Below are 21,680 nucleotides of genomic sequence, written 5' to 3' on the forward strand. Positions count from 1 at the left end.
TCTGTACACAGTATTCAAGATGTGGGCATGCTATAGATTTATTTAGATGCAATTTTAATGATTCCTAACGTTGGCTTTTTTGACTGCTGCAATACATTGAGTGGATGTTTTCAGAGAACTGTCCATAATTACTCCGAGCTCTCTCTGAGTGGTTGTAGCTAAACTAGTCCCCATCATTTTGTATGTATAGTTGGGATTATTTTTCTGGTGTATATTACTTTACATTTATCAGTATTAAATTTCATTTGCCATTTTGTTGCCCAGTCCCTTAGTTTTGTGATTACCTTTTGAAGCTGTTCACAGTCTGCTTTGTTCTTAATTATCTTGAGCAGTTTCGTATCATTTGCAAATTTTGCCATCTCAGTGTTTACCCCTTTCTCCAGATCATTTATAAATAGATTGAATAGGACTTGTCCCAATATGGGCCATTGGGGGACACCACTAGTTACCTCTCTCCATTCTGAAAACTGACCATTTATTCCCATCCTTTGTTTCCTGTCTTCTAATCAGTTATCAGACCATGAGAGGACCTTCCCTCTTATCCCATGAAAAATTACTTTGCTTAAGAGCCTTTGATGAGGGACCTTGTAAAGGCTTTCTGGAACTCTAAATACACTATGGTTGCTGGATTCCCTTGTTCACATGCTTATTGACCCCCCTCCCATCCTACCACCCTGCCAAAAAAAACCCTAGTAAACTAGTAAAGCATGATTTCCGTTTACAGAAGCCAGGTTGAGTTTGCCCCCAAAATTATGTTCATCTGTGAGTCTGACAATTTTATTCTTTACTGTAGTTTCAACTAATTTGTTCAGTATTGGCATTAGAACTACTGTTCTGCAATTGCCAGGATTACTTCTAGAGTCTTTTTTAAATATTGGTATTACATTAGCAGTCTTTCAGTCAATAGGTAGAGCAGCTGATTTAAAGAATAGTTTACAAACCATAGCTTATAGTTTCACAATTTCACATTTGAGTTCCTTTATAACTCTTGGGTGAATGCAATCAGGTCTCATTGATTTGTTACTGTTAAGTTGATCAGTTTATTTCAAAACCACCTGTAATGACACCTCAATCTTGGACAGTTGCTCAGATTCATCACCTAAAAAGAATGATTTAGAACTGTGCTTTGGGAAAATATAATTTAAGAACCATGCTTATCAAATTCGTATAGTTAATAAAGTGTGTGTGCATGTTTAGTTTAGGTTGTGTCTCAAAGCTCCTGACATTAAAACAGTGGGTTTAAAAAAAGAAAGACATTTTAAACTGACACAAAATGCACAACAGAATCTGTGGTATTGGCGTTATCATTTATGTGGCCACTAGGGGTAGTATTCCGAATTTGAATGTTTGCTTTCTTATAGTTTGGTACATCTAGGAAAACTCTTCCTATCTGCACTGCTCAAATTGAATCTATCAGATTGAATGAAAAATTGAAAAAACCCTGAACCTCAAAGTTTTCTCTCTTTCGTATTTAGGAAAATTCCTCCTGCGGCAGACAGCCCTATGCCTTCTCCAGCAGCACATATCACCACCCCTTTTCCAGCATCGGTTTTACAGCCTTTCAGCAACCCCAATACAGTGTATATTCCTTCAACACCCATCAGCTCAAGAATCACTTCTTCTTACATAATGACATCAGCCATGTTATCTAACACCGCCTTTGTGACAGCGTCGGATACAAATTCCATTGTGTCACACACCACAACTTTTCCTCACATGGCTGCAAGTCTCAGTATCATGGACTCAACTTTTAAGGCACCATCAGCTGTGTCACCAGTGCCAGCAGTCATCCCTTCCCCATCCCACAAACCATCCAAAACAAAAGCCAGCAAATCGTCAAAAGTCAAAGACCTGTCATCTCGTAGCGAGGAGTCTTCGAGTAACAAAAAGAAAAAGTCACAGTCTTCTTCCTCTTCATTAACTTTGCAGACGTCCTCCTCATCTTCATTTTCAGGGTCCCACAAAAAGAACTGTGTCCTGAACTCTAGTTCAACTTTGAACTCCTATCAGGCCACACCTTCGTATAACAGTATGTCTGTACACAATACAAACAATGGAACAAGCCCACTCAGTGCCAAATCGGAGCCCTCAGGACGGACTTCATTAGCAAGTAGCTCAGCGGACTCAGTGAAACACATGAGCATGGTAGTAAGCAGTATTGACTCCTCTAATTTGTCCGTATCCTCCTTTGTGCACCATTCAGGGGACCATTCCCTGGCAGCACATAATGCAGTGTCTTCTCTACCCCTTTCTTTTGACAAATCAGAAGGGAAAAAACGTAAAAACTCTAGTACTGGTAGCAAAGCCTATAGTAAAATTACTAAAATGCCTGGTATGAATAGTGTTCACAAAAAGAGCACTGCCAACCTATTATCTACGGTGCCAGATCCTCCAAACAGCTCACTCCCTCGACAGGTAAGAGATTCTTCCAGTTATTTCGCTGAAAGTCTGTTTGCCTCATTTGCCACATATTGAATTGTGCAGGAACCAGTTTCACGGTTAACTCAAACTCCGTTTTTCATCTTCAGAGTTACTGGTCAGGTGCTGCAAAAAAGTTCTTGAATTTGTTTTGAAGCTGGTATGGCAGGGAGGTTTGTGTGCACAAAGCACCTTTGTGATATTTTATTCAAGTGTTTTTGTTTCACAGGTAATAACTGTTTTAATGCAACTATCTAACTAGCCATTTACGTTGCAGAAATCAAATCTGGGGGGAAGGATGGGGAAAGACTTTAATTTCTGGTCTTTGTTCATGGCTTGGTATGGTGTATGCAAATTCAGTAGTTTACGTATGTCAGTCTAGCTCAGTTTGGCCCATCACCACACAGGTTTCTTTATGTTTCTTTAGTTTGTTTGGTTTCTTTATGTGTAGATGTTTTGGTTTTGGAGTGTTTGTTGTTTTGGGGGTTTTTTTCATTGGGAGCCCTGTGTGGCGGTGTGGGGGAGGGGTTGCATGTGAAATAAAGTCCTGCTCCTGAGAAGCAGAGTGTTCCGGTCACTGCCATGGACTTAGTGGCTGTTTTGTGCTCTCAGCGTCTTTCTCATTCCAGACCTAAACCAAACTCATTTTCCTTTTTGAACAATTGTTCTTCCACTCTTTTAGGGGTTTGGCTCCAAAATGAATTGTTCAGAGAGTCGGAATGACATCAGTTCTGTGAGTTAGGATCCCCTTTATTAGACAACAGTCCTTACTCTGGAGTACAGTAGCTTTTGGATTGGTGGACTCAGTGAAGTGAATAGAACAGACTTAATTTACAGTTGGAACCAGGAAAATGGAAGTTTGCTTTACATGTGGATTTCTTGTAAAAACCCTTCAAATTTGTTTTTATTAATCATTTTATAATGGTTAAATTGTATGCGTTACACACACATCACATTGCCTCAGCTGTAAAATGGCAGCATCATCACCGTCTTTAAAATTATAGTACAGTAAGGTTGCAGAGTATGCGAACTCAGAGTACATGACCCTGCTCTCACACGACTGACCCCGTTTCCTATCGTAAACCCTGTAGCGCGATTTTCCAATTGTGCTTAACTTGATCCCCCAGCCCTGGCTCAACCCCACTGGCTCTGCATGGCCCGGACTAAGCCCCCCACCACCAGCTCAGCTCCCCCCGCCAGCTCCACTCACCACCCACACATAGCTCCTGCTCACCCCCCACCCCTGCCTCTGGCTCTAGCTCCCCACCCCTGAGGCGAGACTCTGACTCAACTTCCTTGGTCCACATTCAACACCTCTTGCCGGCTCACTGCCCATGTGCGGCTTTGGCTCACCTGCCACCCACACCTCTGGTTCACCACCCTTTGTGGGTGGCTCCAGTTCACCCTCCCCCCGGCCCTGGTTTAAACCTACCATGTGCGGCTCCACTTCAAACCCCTCACATGTGGCCCGTTTCCATACTCCTGCCCATGTTTAAATCCCCTGTGCGCGACTCTGGTTCAACACCCCCAATTCAACACCTCCACCCCCAGTTCGACCCCCCTCCACCAGCTCACCACCCACGCCCACCTCTGGCTTAACCCCCTGCCATGGCCCAGCTCACCGCCCGCCCACAGCTCTGACTAACCTGCTACCCGCACCTCCTGACTCTGGCTCATCAACCCTTGCACATGGCTCCTGTTCGCCCTCCACTCCCCGCCCCAGTTTAAACCCACCATGCGTGACTTCAATTCAAACCTCTCACACATGGCCCCGTTTCCATCCTCCCGCCCCGGTTTAAACTCCCATGCGCAGCTCCAGTTCAAACCCCTCCACCCCCAGTTCACCCCCCCCACCATTTCACTACGTGCGCCCTGGCTCACTGCCCGAGAGGGGCTCTGACTCACCACCCCACATGCAGCTCCAGCTTAACACCACCCCCTCTCCCCTGCAGCCCTAGCCCACCCCAGCCTTATTCCCCGCACCCACCTCCCATGGCCCCAACCCACCGCCAGGCTTAACCTTCCCCATCTGCCCCCCCACGCCAGGACTTATCTTTCTGCTGCTTCCCTGGATGCAGAACATGTGTTACGCTGGGGGAAAAAGCCGGACCCCCACTTACGCGAAATCCAGGTTACGCGAGGGTGCGTGGAACGGAACCCTTGCGTACTCTGAGACCTGACTGTACAAGTTGTACTTCTCTAGTCTGGCACTTTCTCATCTGGCGACATCCATAATTTAGCATGATTGTAGTTAGCTGGGCAACCACTTATGGATGTGGCCACGTTTGCCAAGGCCCCATAAAGTTTACTGCCACCAGTCTTGGCTAGCAGTGTTCTGTGCTGTTATTTAGCTGTAATATACTCATAAATGTCATCTAAGAGCTCAGTGAGCAGTGGAAGTGTTAATAATGCTGCTAGACAATACTGACCTCCTGTGATTGGGCAAATTCTCTCGTTTGACACCAGTCAGGTCCCAAGGGTGCCAGACTAGAGAGGTCCAACCTGTATTTCTCTTTTTTGGGGGGTCGGGGGGTGAAGGGTCAGAAGCTTTTCTCTTCTTTTGTTTGTATTGAAGCAACAGTTTGGCCACTTGTGGACCCCCCTGATTCTCTTGCCTAATCCGAAGTAGGAAAACTTAAGTCACAGTAAGAATAAATTCATCTTAACCACAGTTCTGTGCACCGTTCCTGGCTGTTTACCAGCACAGTTTCCACCTTGAACGCTCCTGGGTGCCACAGCCTATATGTAGCACAGGTTCCACCAGAGGGCCCCAAAGCAACAGAGCTTCCAGGAAGGCCATTTCATTGTCATTGAATGTTCCTGCAGCCAAAGCAGAGGTGTGTGAGGCAATTTCCAAAGCACCTGTACTGAGCAGTTGGTTATTGTTTTAATGCGTACATGCTCAGAGCACTGAGTTTGGTGCAGTTTTTTAAATATCTAAATAGAAACAAAACAAAGTTATTACAAGGCCCCCGTCTAGCTCTAGATGGGGAATTGCCATTAGAGGTGGAGCTTTGAGATCCTTGGAGAAAATGGCACCATAAAAGGGTGGTAAAATATTTATTATGATTTATTATTTTGTGCTGGTAACATGCCCAGCTCTACGCAATGCATACAGAGCTACTCCCTACCAGGAGAGGTTTCACTGTAGGACAGCAGTTTTCAGGCTGTGGTCTTCTGACCCCTAGGTATCTACAGATGATGTCTGTGGTTTCCAAAGGAATCTGCACCTCTGTTTGAGATTGTTTTGGGGTCTGCAAAAAAGAAAAGATTGAAAGCCTCTACTTTAGGAATTAGAGAGAGAGGTAGAAGTCAGGGCACATTGCAGAACCCTGAGATGGGGATCGCTTTGTGTGTGTTAAACAAAAACTCTCAGTCCATATGGACACAGCAGAAGTGGAGGCAACTTGAATGAAGAGAGGCCGAGGTGGGAAATAAGTCTGGGAAGGACATTCTGTACATAGGAGCAGCACAGAAGTGGGAATGGGAAAAGATGAGGAATGGAGCTTTCAGACTGGTGGAGGGGACAGGGTAAAGAGTGCTAAGGGAAGGCACCATCAGTTATTTTCTCTCTGCTGGTACCAGTAGAGATACAAAAATTACATAGCATATGTAGAGGGCATTTATTTTGTCTCTTTCAGAAGCATAATGTTTGGCATTTTTTGTTGGTTTTTTTTTCCAGTAGTGGTTGATTGCATGGCTTAGTTAGTTGTTTCTGTCCATGTGGCCTGAGTTTAACTTCATCCACAGACAGTCATCCTCTAAATCAGCCTTAATTATCCATCTCCATGCCAGAACTTTTGAAATATGTGCCCCAAAAATGACTAAGATGCCTTGGATACAAGAAATATTTATATCTGAAAAGGGAGGAAAGTCAGACTGTAGATGGTGACATTATGGAATACTGGCGCATGTAAGATCTTGGTAGCAGGGACTTCTGCCTGAGAGTCAGTAAGTAGTGTGGTTTGGAAATGAGGGGGAGAGGGTTGGACTTGGGAAATCCTGAGTTCTGATCCCAGCTCTCTCTCAATTGGTGCATGGCTTGCACTTTCACTTGTGCTGCAATTGCCTAACACAGTGGTTCTCAAGCAGGGCTACCCCTGGGTGTAGATGGAGATCTTCTGGAGGGATATCTACTCGTCCAACTGTTTGTCTACTTTTACAACAGGCTACATGAAAAGCACTAGCAAAGTCTTTACAAACTAAAATTTCATACAGGTAAAATGACTAAGTATGCAGTTCAGTTCTGGGGCTCTTTTCTATTTTTCTGTAAGATTTTATCAGCAACTAGCTTTTAAGTGAGATGAAACTTGGGGTACACAAGACAAACCAGACTTCTGAAAGGTCTAAAAGTCTAGAAAGGTTTAAAAGCACTGAACCTAAGATGTCAAATGGAGATAATGCTTAACTACCTCCCTAGAGTGTTGTAAGAATTCGCTGATATTTGTACAGTGCTTTGAATATGTGAAGCACTGTTGAAGTAAATTATTATTGTGAAGCACTATGCATGAGGCATAGGGCATGTCTTATCTGAACATTTGTAAATATAAGACTGATATTTGCTGATAAACTTCCCTAGAGTAAAAGAGTAAATATATGGAAAACACCTTTTAGGAACATGGGTATTTAAGCATCATACAATACTTACAGAAGTTCCATTTGGAAACACTGCCCTGGGAACTAAGTGCTGTGCAGGTGTTTATGATGGAGGTGTGATGAAGTTTGTGGACCTCCTAAAGACAGTGCACATTACTTACTGCCCATATTTATGTTACAGACAAATCTAAACTTGTAACTACCTAAATGGCGCAACTCAACAATTTTATTAGCATCATGTGTGACTGTGCGAAGAGCTGGGGATGATGGTTTTTGTTTGAAATGTTCAAAGCCAGTTGGAAGCATTGAATGTTGCTGGGATATGTTCTTCCACAGGTTAACCTTAGTGGGACTCATACTGCTGTTCCCTGCTGTAGAGTTGGCATGTTGGGGTCTCCCCTTAGCAGCAGGGCACCAGAAGGCTCAGGTGACTGGGGATAGGACTGTGGAGCTGTACACCTCTATCTCAAATCCAGCCCATAGAAGCAGTAGCTGAAAGCTTTACCTTTTGTTGCCTGTCAAATAGACCAGTTTGTGAGTGGAATATGTCAATAACTGGCCTCACTCTAATTCCAATGTAAAGTTGGCCCAGTCATCAAAAAAGCACCACCATGATTTGAACCCTGTTATTAACTATCTCATTGCTGTGACTCTGAATTACCCTCCCACTCCAGGTCAGAGTTAGGGTCTACCAGCAATGCAGTGTGAGGAGGCTCAGGCTACTACAACCTGTTCTGATTATACACCCAGGGATTCCCACTCGTGTGTTATCACATTCTCAGGAGCACTAAATGAATGGGAGCCAAAAGCCTGGGTTCTACTCCCAGATGTGCCACTGACTTACCCTTTTCTGTGTGTGTTTCCTCATCTGTAACGGGGTGAAGGTGGGAGAGTAATGATCACTCACCATTGTAAAGACCTCTAATGCTTACCAATGAAAAGGGCTATATAAGTTCAAAGCGTTATTAACTGAGTTGTGGGGGGGAGAGCGAGGGAGGAGTAGAGTTTAAAAAATGTAAACAGACCCTAGTTTAGTTGGAAAATTGACTATCATAAATTTTCGTCATCATTTTCTTGATCGTATCCTATAACTCCCTGCTATGGACTTGACATGATGATGCCATCCGTGTCTTGAAGAGCATTTACATAGCTGCAGTACTCTGTAAACAACCCCTAGGTCACGTTACTAGGGCACTCATGTACAGCCCCTGCTTGCAAACAGACGGCTGAAAGAGGAATGGGCTTCATGAAGCTTAGCTTATGCCCTCAGTGAATGTAAGTGGCAGGCACTTTTGGGAAGGCCTGTTACCACACATCAGCCTGAAAGGGAGAGACTTTGTTTTGGAAAACATGTGGCTAGAAGCACTGCCATTGAGCCAAAACACCCCTGAAAAGAAAGGTCAGTGTCATAAATAGGTGGGAACGGGGCAAAGGCCAAGCCCTGCTAAATGTGTGCAGTGGACAAATATCAAAACACAGGGCCTGAGGGAAAAGCAAAAGCACCATGAAGTTCGTAAAAATCCATCCCAGTTCTGACCAACCCACACCCTCGCAAATCCCTTCTGCAGCAAGGGCAACAGTCGTTGATCTTCAGTGTGAGTCTCAATCCTCTCTGGAGAGAGACCTTTGCGTCTTCCCCAGTGAATGATATAACATTGAGAAGGTTGGACATTGAAATAAGCAGTTCCAAATATCTTCCTGAGCCACACACAGGCACCAATCTTGGGTGAACAGATATGATCCCTGCCACCGCAGAGGAAATACCCCTGAGGCACAGTGTTGCTCAGTTCTGTGTGACTGTAGCTGGCTGTCCACTGCACTGCTGAGGCACTATAGAAAATCCTAACAGATAAAATACTGGCAACCTGGCAATCCCTGGGATGTGCAACAAACAATTCTGTAACAATATTTTGACTAAACTGTATTGTAATGCAGTGAACCCTTGAAATGCATCAACGCAAGTTAAGGGCAACTCGGAATCCCACTTCTCCTGGCCCTGCATGGCCCCGATTCGTACCCCACCCCTCCCCAGCCTGCTCACCACTTGCACACAGCTCTGGCTTCCACCTCTCCCCCGCACCCGGTTCTGGCTCCAGCTTACCACCCTTCACGCACAGCTCTTGGCTTAACCTGCCCCCTGGCCCCAGTTCAAACACCCCGCCTGCCAGCTCACCACCCCAGCACAGGCTCCAGCTCAACCTCCCTCCCCGGTTCAACCCCCCTGCTCGTGGCTCCAGCTCTGGTTCACACCCCTCTCCCACCCAGCCCCAGTTCAAAACCCCCATGGCCCGGCTCTCTCCCTACTTGGTTCCTGCTCAATTCCACCCCTGACCCCCCCCCGCAGCTCCAATCCACCCCAGGCTTAACTCCCACAGCCCTCTCCCACAGCCCCAACCCACCGCTAGGCTTAACTCTCCCCAACTCCCCGACCCCCGTCTCCCGCCCCAGGACTTACCTTTCAAAGGAGCTGCAGGTGCTCCTGCTGCTTCCCCGACTGCCAAACATGCATTCCACTGGGGAAAAGCGCCCCCCAACTTATGTGAAATTTGGGCAATGCAAGGGAAGGTGGGAACACAACCCTCACGTAAATTGAGGCACTACTGTACGTGTCCACATATTACATTGCACTGGCCCTCAAAGCAACTCTGTACTCCAGTAAATCCATCTCACTGCAAAGTTACACTGCTGATATTAGATCCTCTGCACTGTTTCTGGAGGCTTTATGCTGCCCTAATCAAGTCCCTGGTGACTCTCTTTGTATAAAAGAGACTTAAAATGGTGTAATTGCATGTGGCCAGCTCTACGCCACCTGCTCTGAGCCTCCAATACCCAAGAAAAATGTGTACCAGGCTGGGGGTGGGTGGGCTGAGCAAGGTGTGCTCTACTGATTCCCCAGACACCTGTGCTGTTATGCCAGACTCTAAACTGGGACCAGGCAACTGCAGGATACGAGGAAGCAGAAGAGTGGCAGCGAGCCACTTTTCTGCCCTGCTCTGTCCCCAGCCTGCACCAAACACAGCTCATTTGGATACAAGGATCAGGTTTGTAACCTGTCATCTCTTAGCTGTGTTTACCCCAGGCTGTCGTCTCTCTCTCTCTCTCTCTCTCTCTCTCTCTCACACACAGAGAGAGAGAGAGAGAGAGAGAGACCATTTGAAAATAACTACCAGCGTCAGAGTTATGCGGAAAGCACACGACAGATACAGTAGTGAAATAGAATCCGTAACTCAGCCCAGGTACTGTAAGGCTCTGTGTAATATAGCTCACAGTCCCCAGTTATGGCGTACAAGGAGAAGAGCTTTTAAACCTTTTCCAATACTTTGTATAAACAGCCATTCTAACATATTTTGTACAAAAACCTGCCCTGCCATTAAACAACCCTAGAGGAAGGCAGAAGGAAGCACTGCCTGCTGGGCGTGCTCATAACAGTGTTTCTTAAACCACGTTCTGTGAATAATTCGCAGGTGTTCTGTGAGCGTTTGGAAAAATAATTCAAAGTTTTACTATAAATAACCATTTTACGATGATAATAGTAATGGAAAATACTGAGACATAATTTTATTTCTACATCTCGCGCCACGGCATGGTTGACTAACATTTTGCGAGCCTTCCCTCTCCTCTAATCTTCCCCTCGCTATATGGCCCTGTAGCACCTACCAACGAAGTACCGTGCACACGTTATACAGGTGTGGCGGCTACAATATCAGCTGCGTCAGCCAACGCGCATGTGTGGAGCATTAAAAATACTATTTTTTGGTGTTCTGTGGTCTCAAAAAGTTTAAGAAACGCTGCTGACGCCACTTAGTGCTGGCAGAATGTTCGGTGTGTAGAAAAAAGCACATAGGTGTTCCTCTCCTGAAGTGCCATGCAAACTCCCTGTTCATTAGACCAACATGTTAATCTGGTTATACCTTCCTGTGCACTATAAAAGTGTCAATCTGATTGAAAAACACTGTCCTCCCTTTTTCCTCTGACCAGCTACCAGTGGGAAGGATTTCCTCTGAATCACTAAACTGTACTACTGAGTACAGGGAAATGTACATCTAGAGGGGAACAACAAATGTGACACAGAGGTCTCTGAACAGGGGAGACGTCTAACATATCAGTGAGAAATAGCTGAAAAGAAGCAATTGTAAATGTGAGACTAACACATACTTCATGTCCATAAAATGTCTAAAATCCTGAACGATACAATATAAAGGGTGCAACAAACCTAGTTATGGAGATAACAGGTGCAGAATGCAAACTGAAGCAAAAAAACAAAGACAGGAACTTAAGAGAAGTTGGGAAGCCTTGCTCTGTGCAGCATGTAATTAATATGTAGAATAAGCTGTACTCAAGACTGCAGTAAAAGCTGCAACCTTGATTAAACTTTGAAAGAATTTTGTTAGACATGATCTTAGAGAAACAGTGTAAACATTAAACTAGGGGCATGCAAAATAGGTAACTCCATTCTAATAGTTAATGATGAAATCAAAGTAGTCTAAGGCTGCGTCTACACTATGAGATAATATCAATTTTAAGTCGTTTAGCCCAATCTTTACAAGTGCCTGTCTTTGTTATAAATTCCATTAGTTTGATGTATGGTGCACTCAAATTGACATAATATCAATATCATAATGTTGTAGTCACCTGATGGGTGTAGTGTTCAGTTCGAATTTAAAATTCCAAAGGAAGGGTAGTGAGGAAACGCCATGTCTTTAAATTGAATCCGTTAGCCTCCAGACATGTCCCGTATGTGCCCCATAGTGCCCCCCAGTTCTTCGCTCTGGCCCATTCCATCTCCACTGCTCTCAGAAGTGGAGGAATTAGGCAACAGGAAGACTCACAGTTCAGCACCTGGAAGCCAGTGGCTGTAGAGTCATGAGAGGCTGAAAAATCTTCTTTCTTTTTCTTTGCTAGTAGCACAGCTGTGGGGTCTGTGGTTCTGTGCGTACCCCTTCTAGCTGCCTTTTTTTCTGTGCTGCCTGACACCCGGCGCTGCACCCGCACACCATGTGGCAGCTAAGCTGTGGGTGGGGGTCTTGCTTGTCTGATAGGATGAGAAACTTCTTTTCAGACATGTGCCTGTTGTCCTGCCCCCCACATCACCTTCTTGCACTCCCCGAGAGGCACCACACAGTCTGGAACTTTCCCTTGCCCAGCCTCATCACATGGCTTGACCCCAAACCCGTAGAAGGACATGCTGCCCAAGGTGCCGGGCAGCTTGCGCACGGTGAGGGTCTGTACCCAGCCGGGGGAAGTGTCCCTAGTTGGTCATGATTTTTGGGCGACAGAAGAAGCTACTTTGTTACTAGTGTGGCTGTCCTCTCAGAGGTAATTTTTGGATGGGCTTTAGCCAAAGGCCAGGCTACAGTCGAGGGACTTTTAGCCGCCACGGGGAAGTCTCCCTCGGCAATCGTGATTTTCAGGTGCTGGCTGTAGTCTGGGGTCTTTTAGCTGCCCGGGGGGCAGTCTCCATTGGCAGTGACAGTTTTTCAGGGCTGGCTGTAGTTATGGGGTCTGTCGACTGTGGGGGAAGTCTCCCTCGGCAGTCACGATTTTTGGGTAAGGGAAGAAAAAACTTTGTCACTAGCGTGGCTGTCCTCTCAAAGGAAATTTTTATGTAGCCTATATCCAAAGGCCAAGGGGATGGCTGTAGTTGAGTCTTTCAGCCACCCAGAGGAAGTCTCCCTTGGTGGTCACGATTTTCAGGCGCTGGCTGTATCCAGGGGTCATTTAACCACCCCAAGCTGAAGACAATGTAGTAGCTGTACAATTACCACAGTTCTCCAAGTAAGGCTTGCAGCAAGGAACAGTCTTATTCTGGGGCGTCTTTTCTGACAGGTTCAAGCCTGGCTGTAGTCTAGGGTCTTTTAGCTGCCTGGAGGGAGTGTCCCCCGGTGGACATGATTTTTGGGGCTGGCTATAGTCTGGGGTCTTTTAGCCACCTGAGCCATAACTGTTTCGATGATTCGTTGCAGTGTCAGTGTAGCACCCATATCTACTTTAACAAATTCTTGTTCTCAGGCGTGTCTTTGCCAGGACATCTAAATCTAGATCCAAGCCTGCAAAGATCTAGTGTTTTTGCATTCCTTTTTCAAAACCTGTCAGTTAGGAAACCCAAAATCTTTTTTCTAACCATTCCTAAGCGCTTTACTTCCCTTCCCCTCCCCTCCCCGCAATTATAAAAAGCACATCTCTTATAAAGGCAAGACACACCTCATCTGCAAAAAGGGACGTTTGTTTAACATGGGCAGGGGAAAGAGGGGAATTAAATGTCGGAAGATGTCGTCAAATACCCACCTCTACTTGCAGGGCATTTTTTTCCCATTCTGCACCAGTGAAAATAGCCAGAATGCTACAGGGCTCATGGAACTGTGGGAGAGGTTCCCACAATACACTGCTGCAGCAGTTGATTTAAGCTACTTGTGTGTGGCAGCAATAAATCGATTTTTGTGGGGAGCATATGGGAATGTGAGGATGCTCAAAATCGAATTGATAAAACACAGCATTAATAAATGTTAGAAAATCGATTTTAGCTCGTACTGTAGACACAGCCTAAGTGTCCCCCTCCATGGAATTTAGATGTGAGTGAGTATAAAACAGCACTTCCCATGTGCTGCTTCTAGGGCTGTAGATTCCAGGGCTGGGTACTGGAGGCTGACGAAACACAATGCAGAATTTAAGGAAGTTTGAGGTCAGGAATCTAAGGGACTGCTCAGGACTCAGCAGCTGGAGGCATTTACAATGTGTCCGCTAGTTTGAGACGCTGCAATAGATTAGCTGCAGCCCAGTGCATCCATTTGAAATCAGCTTGTAGCCCAGAAGTCAAAGCGAGTTCACTACAGAGCGGGACAGATCAGTTGTTTTCCTGCCCTTTATGTACTCTGTGAAATGTAAAGGCATTTTCCTGCCTTTAGAAGGGTCAGTGAGATCACTAGGATTCTATCTAAAGAAACTTTGCTTTTCAATAGCCAATAGCAATGTTGCCTGTGAAAATAATGAGGAGTCCTGTGGCACCTTGAAGATTAACAAGTTTATTTGGGCATAAGCTTTCATGGGTTGCAGTCACATGCATCAACAAAAGCTTATGCCCAGATAAATTTGTTAGTCTTTAGGGTCTCACAGAACTCTTAGGCCAGTTCTACATTAAAGGGGAAGGTTGAATCAAGATATGCAACTCTAGCTACATTAATTACATAGTTGGAGTCAGCATACCTTAATTCAAGCTTCTGTACCATCTCCACTTCCCTTATTCCTCGTGAGGAGCAGGAGTACCAGTGCCGACAGGGGCACTCTGTGAATTCAGTTTCGCACATCCCTACCAGGCACACTACATCAAACTCCAGAGGATCGACCACAGGCATGTCAGTATCTGTAGTGAACATGTGCCCTTAGCCTGTTTCAGCAAAAACAACGAACATGGCACTCCTCTGAGAATGTTACCTGTGTTTTCTAAATAAATGTAAAACAACACTGTTTTCAGCGTGGAAAAAAAAACAGGCTTCCCATGTGTCTGACAACCACGTGCCTTTCAATACTATTCAATTGATGTCTTTCAGATTGGAAAAAATAGCAGTGTAGCTTTGTCACAGTCCAGTCCTTCAAGTACATCAAACGCAGTACACAACAGACAAGTAAGTGTTTGGTTGTTGGGTTTTTTTTTTTTAAAGCTAAAGTGCACTTAAGCAGTCAAATATCAAGTAATGTTTAAATGATTTTGTATATTACGGTATATTTTAAGATTTGTCCTCTGCAGTTTGAATCCTCATTTATAAAATATTTTATTCCCTCCCCCCCCCGTAAGATTCTTTTTTGCCATTTTTCCCTCCCAAACTATATATAAATGGTGAGTTGTCTGCATATTGTTGGCCACCCACACCACTGCCCAGTTTGTCGTTTGCCTGGTCAGCTGTTTCTGATATGGTGAAAAATCCACCAGCAGGAGTTGAAACAGTGTTTTACACATAAAACGCACTGCAAAAGAAAACTGACTGGGCTCAGACTGTTAGAACTGAAGAGAGGAGGAGAGAGAAATATTGCAGAGGAGACAAGGGCTCATCTACAGAAGGAAGTTGACCAGCTCAGCCATACAAACTTCTCTGAATCTGACTCCTTCCCACATCATGGCTACTTCTACACTACAGCGATCCTTTGAAAGAAGTTTTTCCGAAGATCTCTTCCAAAAAAACTTCTTTCAAAGCAGCACATCCGCACACACAAATGTGGATTAAAAAAATCAATCTGATCTTTCGATAGAGAGCACCCCCGCACTTTCGAAAGGATGGGCCAGCGATTGGAAAATCCAGCGCCGTAAGGACTGCTCTTTCCAAAAAAGGTGCTCTTGCTCATCTGGAAGAGGAAGAGGGCCACCAGAAAAGGTGCTGCGTTCTTCAGATTTAATAGAGAAATCATGCGTTTTGTGTGTGTAGATGCTCCACGGGCTTTTTTGGAAAAAACTCACTAGTGTAGACATAGCCCATCAGACTCTGCTATCCCTGATTATCATATAGTTTGCTGAAACAACTACCTTGTTGTGTTTCTATAATTCAACTTGTTTATGAGGGTAGGTTGTTAGCCTGTTGCTCTACCTGTAGGATGCATGAACTGCTTTTCATTGAGTCCCTACCCTTCGACATGTCCAGCTTGGATGGCCCTACCAGGGGCTAAACTCCCACCAGCCTTGCACTGAGTGACCTTCCCACTGTATCAAGTCCCAAGAGAAGGACAAGTTTCCCCCATAATTATTCCCCATCTAGACAATCTACTTCAGAATAGATGTGACTTTATTCAGAAGTAAGTATTCCACTCGCAAAACAGTCAGTGCCAGTTAATTTTCCTCCTGCTGGTAAGGGAAGAGAGAAATAAACCACAGAAATAGTGATATGTCTAATGCTGACAGCTTGTACCATTTTCTACCATTGACAACAGTCTGAATTGCTATAATTTAGAAATGAACTGGCAAAATATGACCTACAATAAAACAGTTTTTCCCCCCTTACTTGCTGATTTAAAGGTGTTTGTGTACATGGAGGAACAACTACATTTAATAATGGATTGGAAAATCTCTCCTGGCACACTGACATTTCATTTTGAGAGAGTACCATCCAAATGCCAACAGCAGTCAAGGGTGAAAACTGTTACGAGGCATAATACTGAGTTTTGGTTGATTTAAAAGGCAGTTTGTGTTTTGTTCTTTCCTCGTCAGCATCATCTATACACAACTCCAGGAATACAGCTTGTTAACTGCTGTACTAGATCCACTAGTGAAATTCCAAGAGCACGAAACATTGATTTTGCGTCAGCTGTATGTAAACAGAAGCAATTGTAGGATTTTTCAGTGATATACTATTGCCAGCTCTTGCAGTTTTACTAGGTATTGTAATATTTGGTAATTTTTTTTCCCTAAAGCCCCAGCTCTTGAACTGAAGTGAAAATTTAAGCTTTAATTTTTTTAAAGGTTCTAGCTCTCTCAATGATAGTTGAAGTTTAAAAACATGACATATAAATGCAAGTAAAGATTTTTTTTTTTTAAATCTCATGATTTAGTGGGGCTCAACTCAGGGTTTTTGAATGATTGGTGTTTATACTGATAACAAGAATTGGCAATAGAGTGCTCTGGAAGTCAAATATTAAACTTGTGCTGTATGGCAATGTCTCTTTGTCAGATTTTTGTCAATTATATAATAAATTGACGTAGAATTTGAAAGTTGTAGCAATCAGGATATTTTCATGGTAGCCTGTGTTGTGTAACAATAGACTATACATACAAAATGATGGGGACCAATTTAGCTATAACCACTCAAGAGAGAGAGATATCTTGGACTCATTGTGGATATTTCTCTGAAAACATCCTCTCAGTGTGCTGCAGATGTCAAAAAAGCAAGCAATGTTAGGAATAATAAAAAAAAGGGATCGAGAATAAGACATCCATCCATTGTATACCCACATCTTGCATACTGCGTGCAGATGTGGTTGCCTCTTCTCAAAAAATATATTAGCCTTGGACAAGATTCAGAAAAAGGCAACAAAAATGATTAGGTGTTTGGAACAGGTGATGTATGAGCAAAGATTAAAAAGTTTGAGCCTTTTCAGCTTTGAAAGAGGAGACTAAGGGGGAATATCATAGAGGTCTATAAAATATGACAGGTATGGGAAAAGGGAATAAGGAAAAGTTATTTGTTTGTTCCTGTAACATAAGAACTATGGGTCACCAAATGAAATGAATGGGTAGCAGGTTTAAAACTAGTAAAAGGAAGTTTTTCTTCACGAGGTGCATGGTAGGCCTGTGGAATTCCATGCCAGAGAATGGTGTGAAGACTAGGACTTTAACCAGGTTCAAAAAAGAACGAGATAAATTAATGGAGGTTAAGGTCCATCAGTGGCTATTAGCCGGGATGGGTAGGAATGGTGTCCTAGCCTCTGTTTCTCAGGGGCTGGAAATGGATGACAGGAGAGGGATCACTCAGTGGCTATCTGTCCTGTTCACTGCCTCTGAGGCATCTGGCATTGGTCACTGTCGGAAGACAGACTAGAGGGCTAGATGGACCTTTGGTCTGACCCAGTATGGCAGTTCTTATGCTCTAACTATAAAAAAGTTGGTAAAATGATAACGTTACATGAAAATGTCTTCTACCTGTTGATGTCAGCTGCAAACTAAAAGCATACTTCCCCAGAATTACTGGCGATAACATCTATCCCTACATTAGATGTATAGTTAAATCATTTTTGTCTTTGTAATATTTAGATTCCTGAATGTTTTCATATTTCAAGCCCTCTTTGTATTTTTTTAAATATATATAACCACATCACTTAGTAAGAGGAGGTGACAATACATTGTCATTTGGGATTTCAGCATTTTTTCTGCCTAAGTCAAGTGGAGAAGTGTATAAGGAAAAGATCTGTTAGAACTGCCGCCTGTTTGTTACTTCTCATTTGCCATAATGCATGTGTTCATTAAGTCAGCGTATCACTATATCTCTTAAAAAATGCTACATGCTGGCTCGACAAGAAACACAGCATATTTGATACACAGTAGCTTCTTTCCACTGGAGTCTAGTATAATGGCAACATTTATATTAATATATTTCTCAAAAGAGATTAAATTTTGTTCTGAGATTAATGAAAACAAAATCATCTTTTTATCCTTTGCATCAAGTGCATTATTAAAGTTGTTAGTGTTAAATGAACAAGCACCTGTACTAGAAAATTGTTACATGGTTTTGAAACTGGCTCTGGTTTCTCTTTTAGAAGACATCAAATCGGACTGGTAGGATAAGGACTCTTCCATAGCAAGAAAAAGGAACCAGCCTATAATCTCTAGCTCTCAGCAGCCCAACACCACAGGTTCTTTATTTTCTGTGTCCTGCAGATGGATTTAACCTTTTATCAGTTTCTGGTTCTAAATGAAATTTACAAAAAACTGCTGTAATAGTGGTTAATTTGTTTCTTGCTTGTATTGGCCACTGATCTGTGCATTCTGCTTTGTTCTGTCTCATGCTTTCTCAAGCTCTTAATGTTGCTTTGCTCCCTTTGTTTCTAACACCAATAACAGTGGACATTCCAAAATAATCTAATTCATGGTTTGGATTTATTTTAAACTGTTCCCAAAATTTGTCGTCATTAATTAAAAACTACAATAGTTTCTGGGTTTGTTTGTTTTAAGAATAAAAAATATTGCCGAGTGCATTTCTCAGCAGTTTGTAACAATTGGGGCATTGCAACTTTAAAAACGTATCTTGATGGGTGCTCAGTATCCACAACTCCTATTGACTTCATTGGGAGTTGAGTGCTCAGCATCTCTCAGGATCAGGCTCTGAAGGAGCCTGTACTCCAATCAATGCATGGAGGATTTATGCACTAACTCCTGCTAAAATTAGTAGGAAAGCAACATGAAAATTCTCCATATTGTGAGGGAAGATGTGAAGTTGTGACCCTTTAAGATCATACTACTGGTTTGCTTCATTAAACAATTTGGATTTGCAAGGACAGAAGTTGAACAGATTGGTTCGCATCAATAGAATTGCACTGACAGTGTTTCTTATAGGATTACTGCATTTTTTTTAAATAAAATGTAGATTTTATAATCAGGAAATTGATACCAGGTACTGGAACATTAGTACAAAGGAATAATTTTTTTATTTCTACAGTGTTAGAAGTGCACTTATATGCTGGTTTATTTCCATCATGGGGAAAGTAGAGACTGCAGCTAATAGGGAGATTTTTTTTGGGGGGTGGGGGGTGGGAAAGAAGGCTTAAGGCAGATTTTAAGAATTATAAAATGTTTAAGGAAGTATAAGTGAGGCTAAAATGTTTGAAAAAAGTTGAGAAGGTATTAACGTAAATTTTTATAGTGTTAATTTTGTAATAATTTATGTTTTACTGTGTTTTGGAGCTAGCTACTGAAATAGTTTCAGAAACAGTATGAAATGTAGGAAAGTTTAAGCAATGTTTATATTTTTAAATGTTCTTTGAATTATGTTTTATTGAACATTTCTTCAGACTGAAAACTGTGTACATATCTTTGTTATTTTTGCACAATTTTGTCTTCGGTTCCAGAAGTAGAACGCTGTTGTGTTATTTTAATTTATTTTGAGTTGTAAAACTGCAGGAATTTAAAAATCTTAGTAACAAAAGTGACCCTCTGGAGTGGATGAAATGCCCCTTCTGCTGCCAGAGGGAAAAGAGGGCTTGAGGGATTCAGTGGCTGCTTCTAAGAAATAATGCTAGTCAGTGACTGAAGTAGTTTTAAGAATTTTTAGCTCTTCACTTGCATCTTTTAATTGGAAAGGTGGAATCTGGAGAGTGTCCTTGGCGTGCTGCTCATATTTTTTTTTCAAGTGGCTTAGGCCAGAGAGCAATTGGTGAAAGCTAAGTATCAACTGAAAACCCCATAGTATTTCTCCTTTCATTAAAGAATCATTATTTGAATATATATGTATTAAAGAAAATCAGCTTGAAAAGTAAAATGGAAATAAACATTTTTTAAAAATGGATATAAGCTAGACCAGCCTATAATGCATTAATAGTGTAGCATTCACTCAGCAGTTCTGTTTCTCCCTCATTTGCCTGAAGATCTTGTGATTTGTTTCCAGCAATATAGGCTCAGAAGCTTTGGTTGTTACACATACGCAATGCATAGGCCCGGCAGCCATAAAAAAAGAAAAAAATGCGACTTGTATGCCTTCTTTTGTATCAATGTAACAATTGTAAATAATGCTGACCGACCTTTGTAGAGGATAGTTTATACAGCATATTCTATTATTGCTAATTCTCAGTGAACTATTGTTTTAAAAAAAGGAAAAAAATGAAATTTTTCTATTTACACCTTATATTTTGTTATGCTGTTGACCCATGGCACTTTAACAAAACTCTGTGGGTTTTGCATAGCTGATCAGTCATGGGGTATACTAAATAACTGTTGTTGCACAGAAATGAATTTGCACCTGCTATATTGTGCTTTCCTACTTCAGATTTTAGAAGATTTTCCAGAAGACTTTTGAAGAAAGCATGTCCAATCATTCTAAAAAAGAAAAAATGCCATACTTGTACAGTCAATTTCTTTTCTACATATTTTGTAACACTAAGTATTTTCATTCTTTGTCCTGCACCTTTATGTGTTAGCAGTATCAAATAGAATTCATTCCATGCTTGTGATAATTGTAAGCAGAATAAATGTCTAAAGTAGGTGTAAATAGTAAATTCTATGGCTTACAGTTTTAAAAAAGGAAAAACAGAACAAACTTGTATCTGATTGATACTGCCATGGTTCAGCACCGGGCCTGGAGATATTCTCTAGTGAGCGATTGTATTTTTTGTTTTTTGCTTTATTATTATTTTTTTGTAACATGGCTTTGTAAATAAAATAATTTATATGTTTGTAAGAAAAAAAATTGAAGTGTCATCATTTAACTTTTAAAAAATCCATGTGTATATATTGTGAAATTGAACTTTTCTTTTTACAGGGTAATACTAACTCCTGTGCAGAGAGCGAACACACAAGAGTTAATTGGACTAGTGTTTTGTGTTGCTTTTTCTGGGTACCCAGAACCATATGCAATGGTTACCTGTTTGCCTCAGCACGTGAGAGCTTTGGCAGAGCTTAAATTGTGACAACTCCCTGCCACACCAGTCAGTCCACTTCACTAGCAAACTCATCAAGAATTTGCCAATCTAAACCTTATCTTTTGGGTAACATTCAGTGAGCCCAACTTTGAGTTCCTCAGAGACATCTCAGTCTCTGCAGTGTTCAGTCCCACTGACTGGACACTCAGAAATTAGTAGGTCCACTGTCTTCAGAGGCAGAATACACACCAGCCTGCTGGGTCAGTTCAGGATGCATGCATTACTTTAGAGTATGGGTGTCCAACCTTTTGGCTTGCCTGGGCTGCATTGAGTGAAGAGGAATTGTCTTGGGCCGCATATGAAATATATAATATAGTTAATGTATTATAAATCACATAATAATGTTAAAACAAAAAGCAGTCAAGTAGCACTTTAAAGACTAGCAAAATAGTTTATTAGGTGAGCTTTCCTGGGACAGACCCACCCCTCTGTCCCACGAAAGCTCACCTAATAAACTATTTTGCTAGTCTTTAAAGTGCTACTTGACTGCTTTTTGTTTTGATAGTGTATAGACTAGCACGGCTTACTCTCTGTTAGTATTCAATAATGTTAAAAGTTTA

The 21,680-nt window shown here is 42.5% G+C and overlaps 1 protein-coding gene across 6 annotated transcripts in view; it reads left to right on the forward strand.

Moving 5' to 3' along the window:
- Positions 1–19,209, forward strand: part of ATXN7L1 (ataxin 7 like 1) — a 199,166-nt gene extending 179,957 nt beyond the window's left edge. For 5 of the 6 annotated variants that reach the window (XM_074984152.1, XM_074984154.1, XM_074984149.1 and 2 more), the window contains 3 exons: positions 1,476–2,415; positions 14,559–14,633; positions 18,247–19,209. In XM_074984152.1, coding sequence (XP_074840253.1) covers positions 1,476–2,415; positions 14,559–14,633; positions 18,247–18,288 — 1,057 coding nt within the window. In that variant the 3' untranslated portion in view covers positions 18,289–19,209. The remainder of the gene's footprint in view (positions 1–1,475; positions 2,416–14,558; positions 14,634–18,246) is intronic. The other variant, XM_074984153.1, reaches the window with a different exon arrangement.
- The last annotated feature ends 2,471 nt before the right edge of the window (positions 19,210–21,680 follow it).

The sequence above is a fragment of the Carettochelys insculpta genome, chromosome 1 (genome assembly GCF_033958435.1).
Source record: "Carettochelys insculpta isolate YL-2023 chromosome 1, ASM3395843v1, whole genome shotgun sequence".
In the NCBI taxonomy this organism is placed as follows: Eukaryota; Metazoa; Chordata; order Testudines; family Carettochelyidae; genus Carettochelys; species Carettochelys insculpta.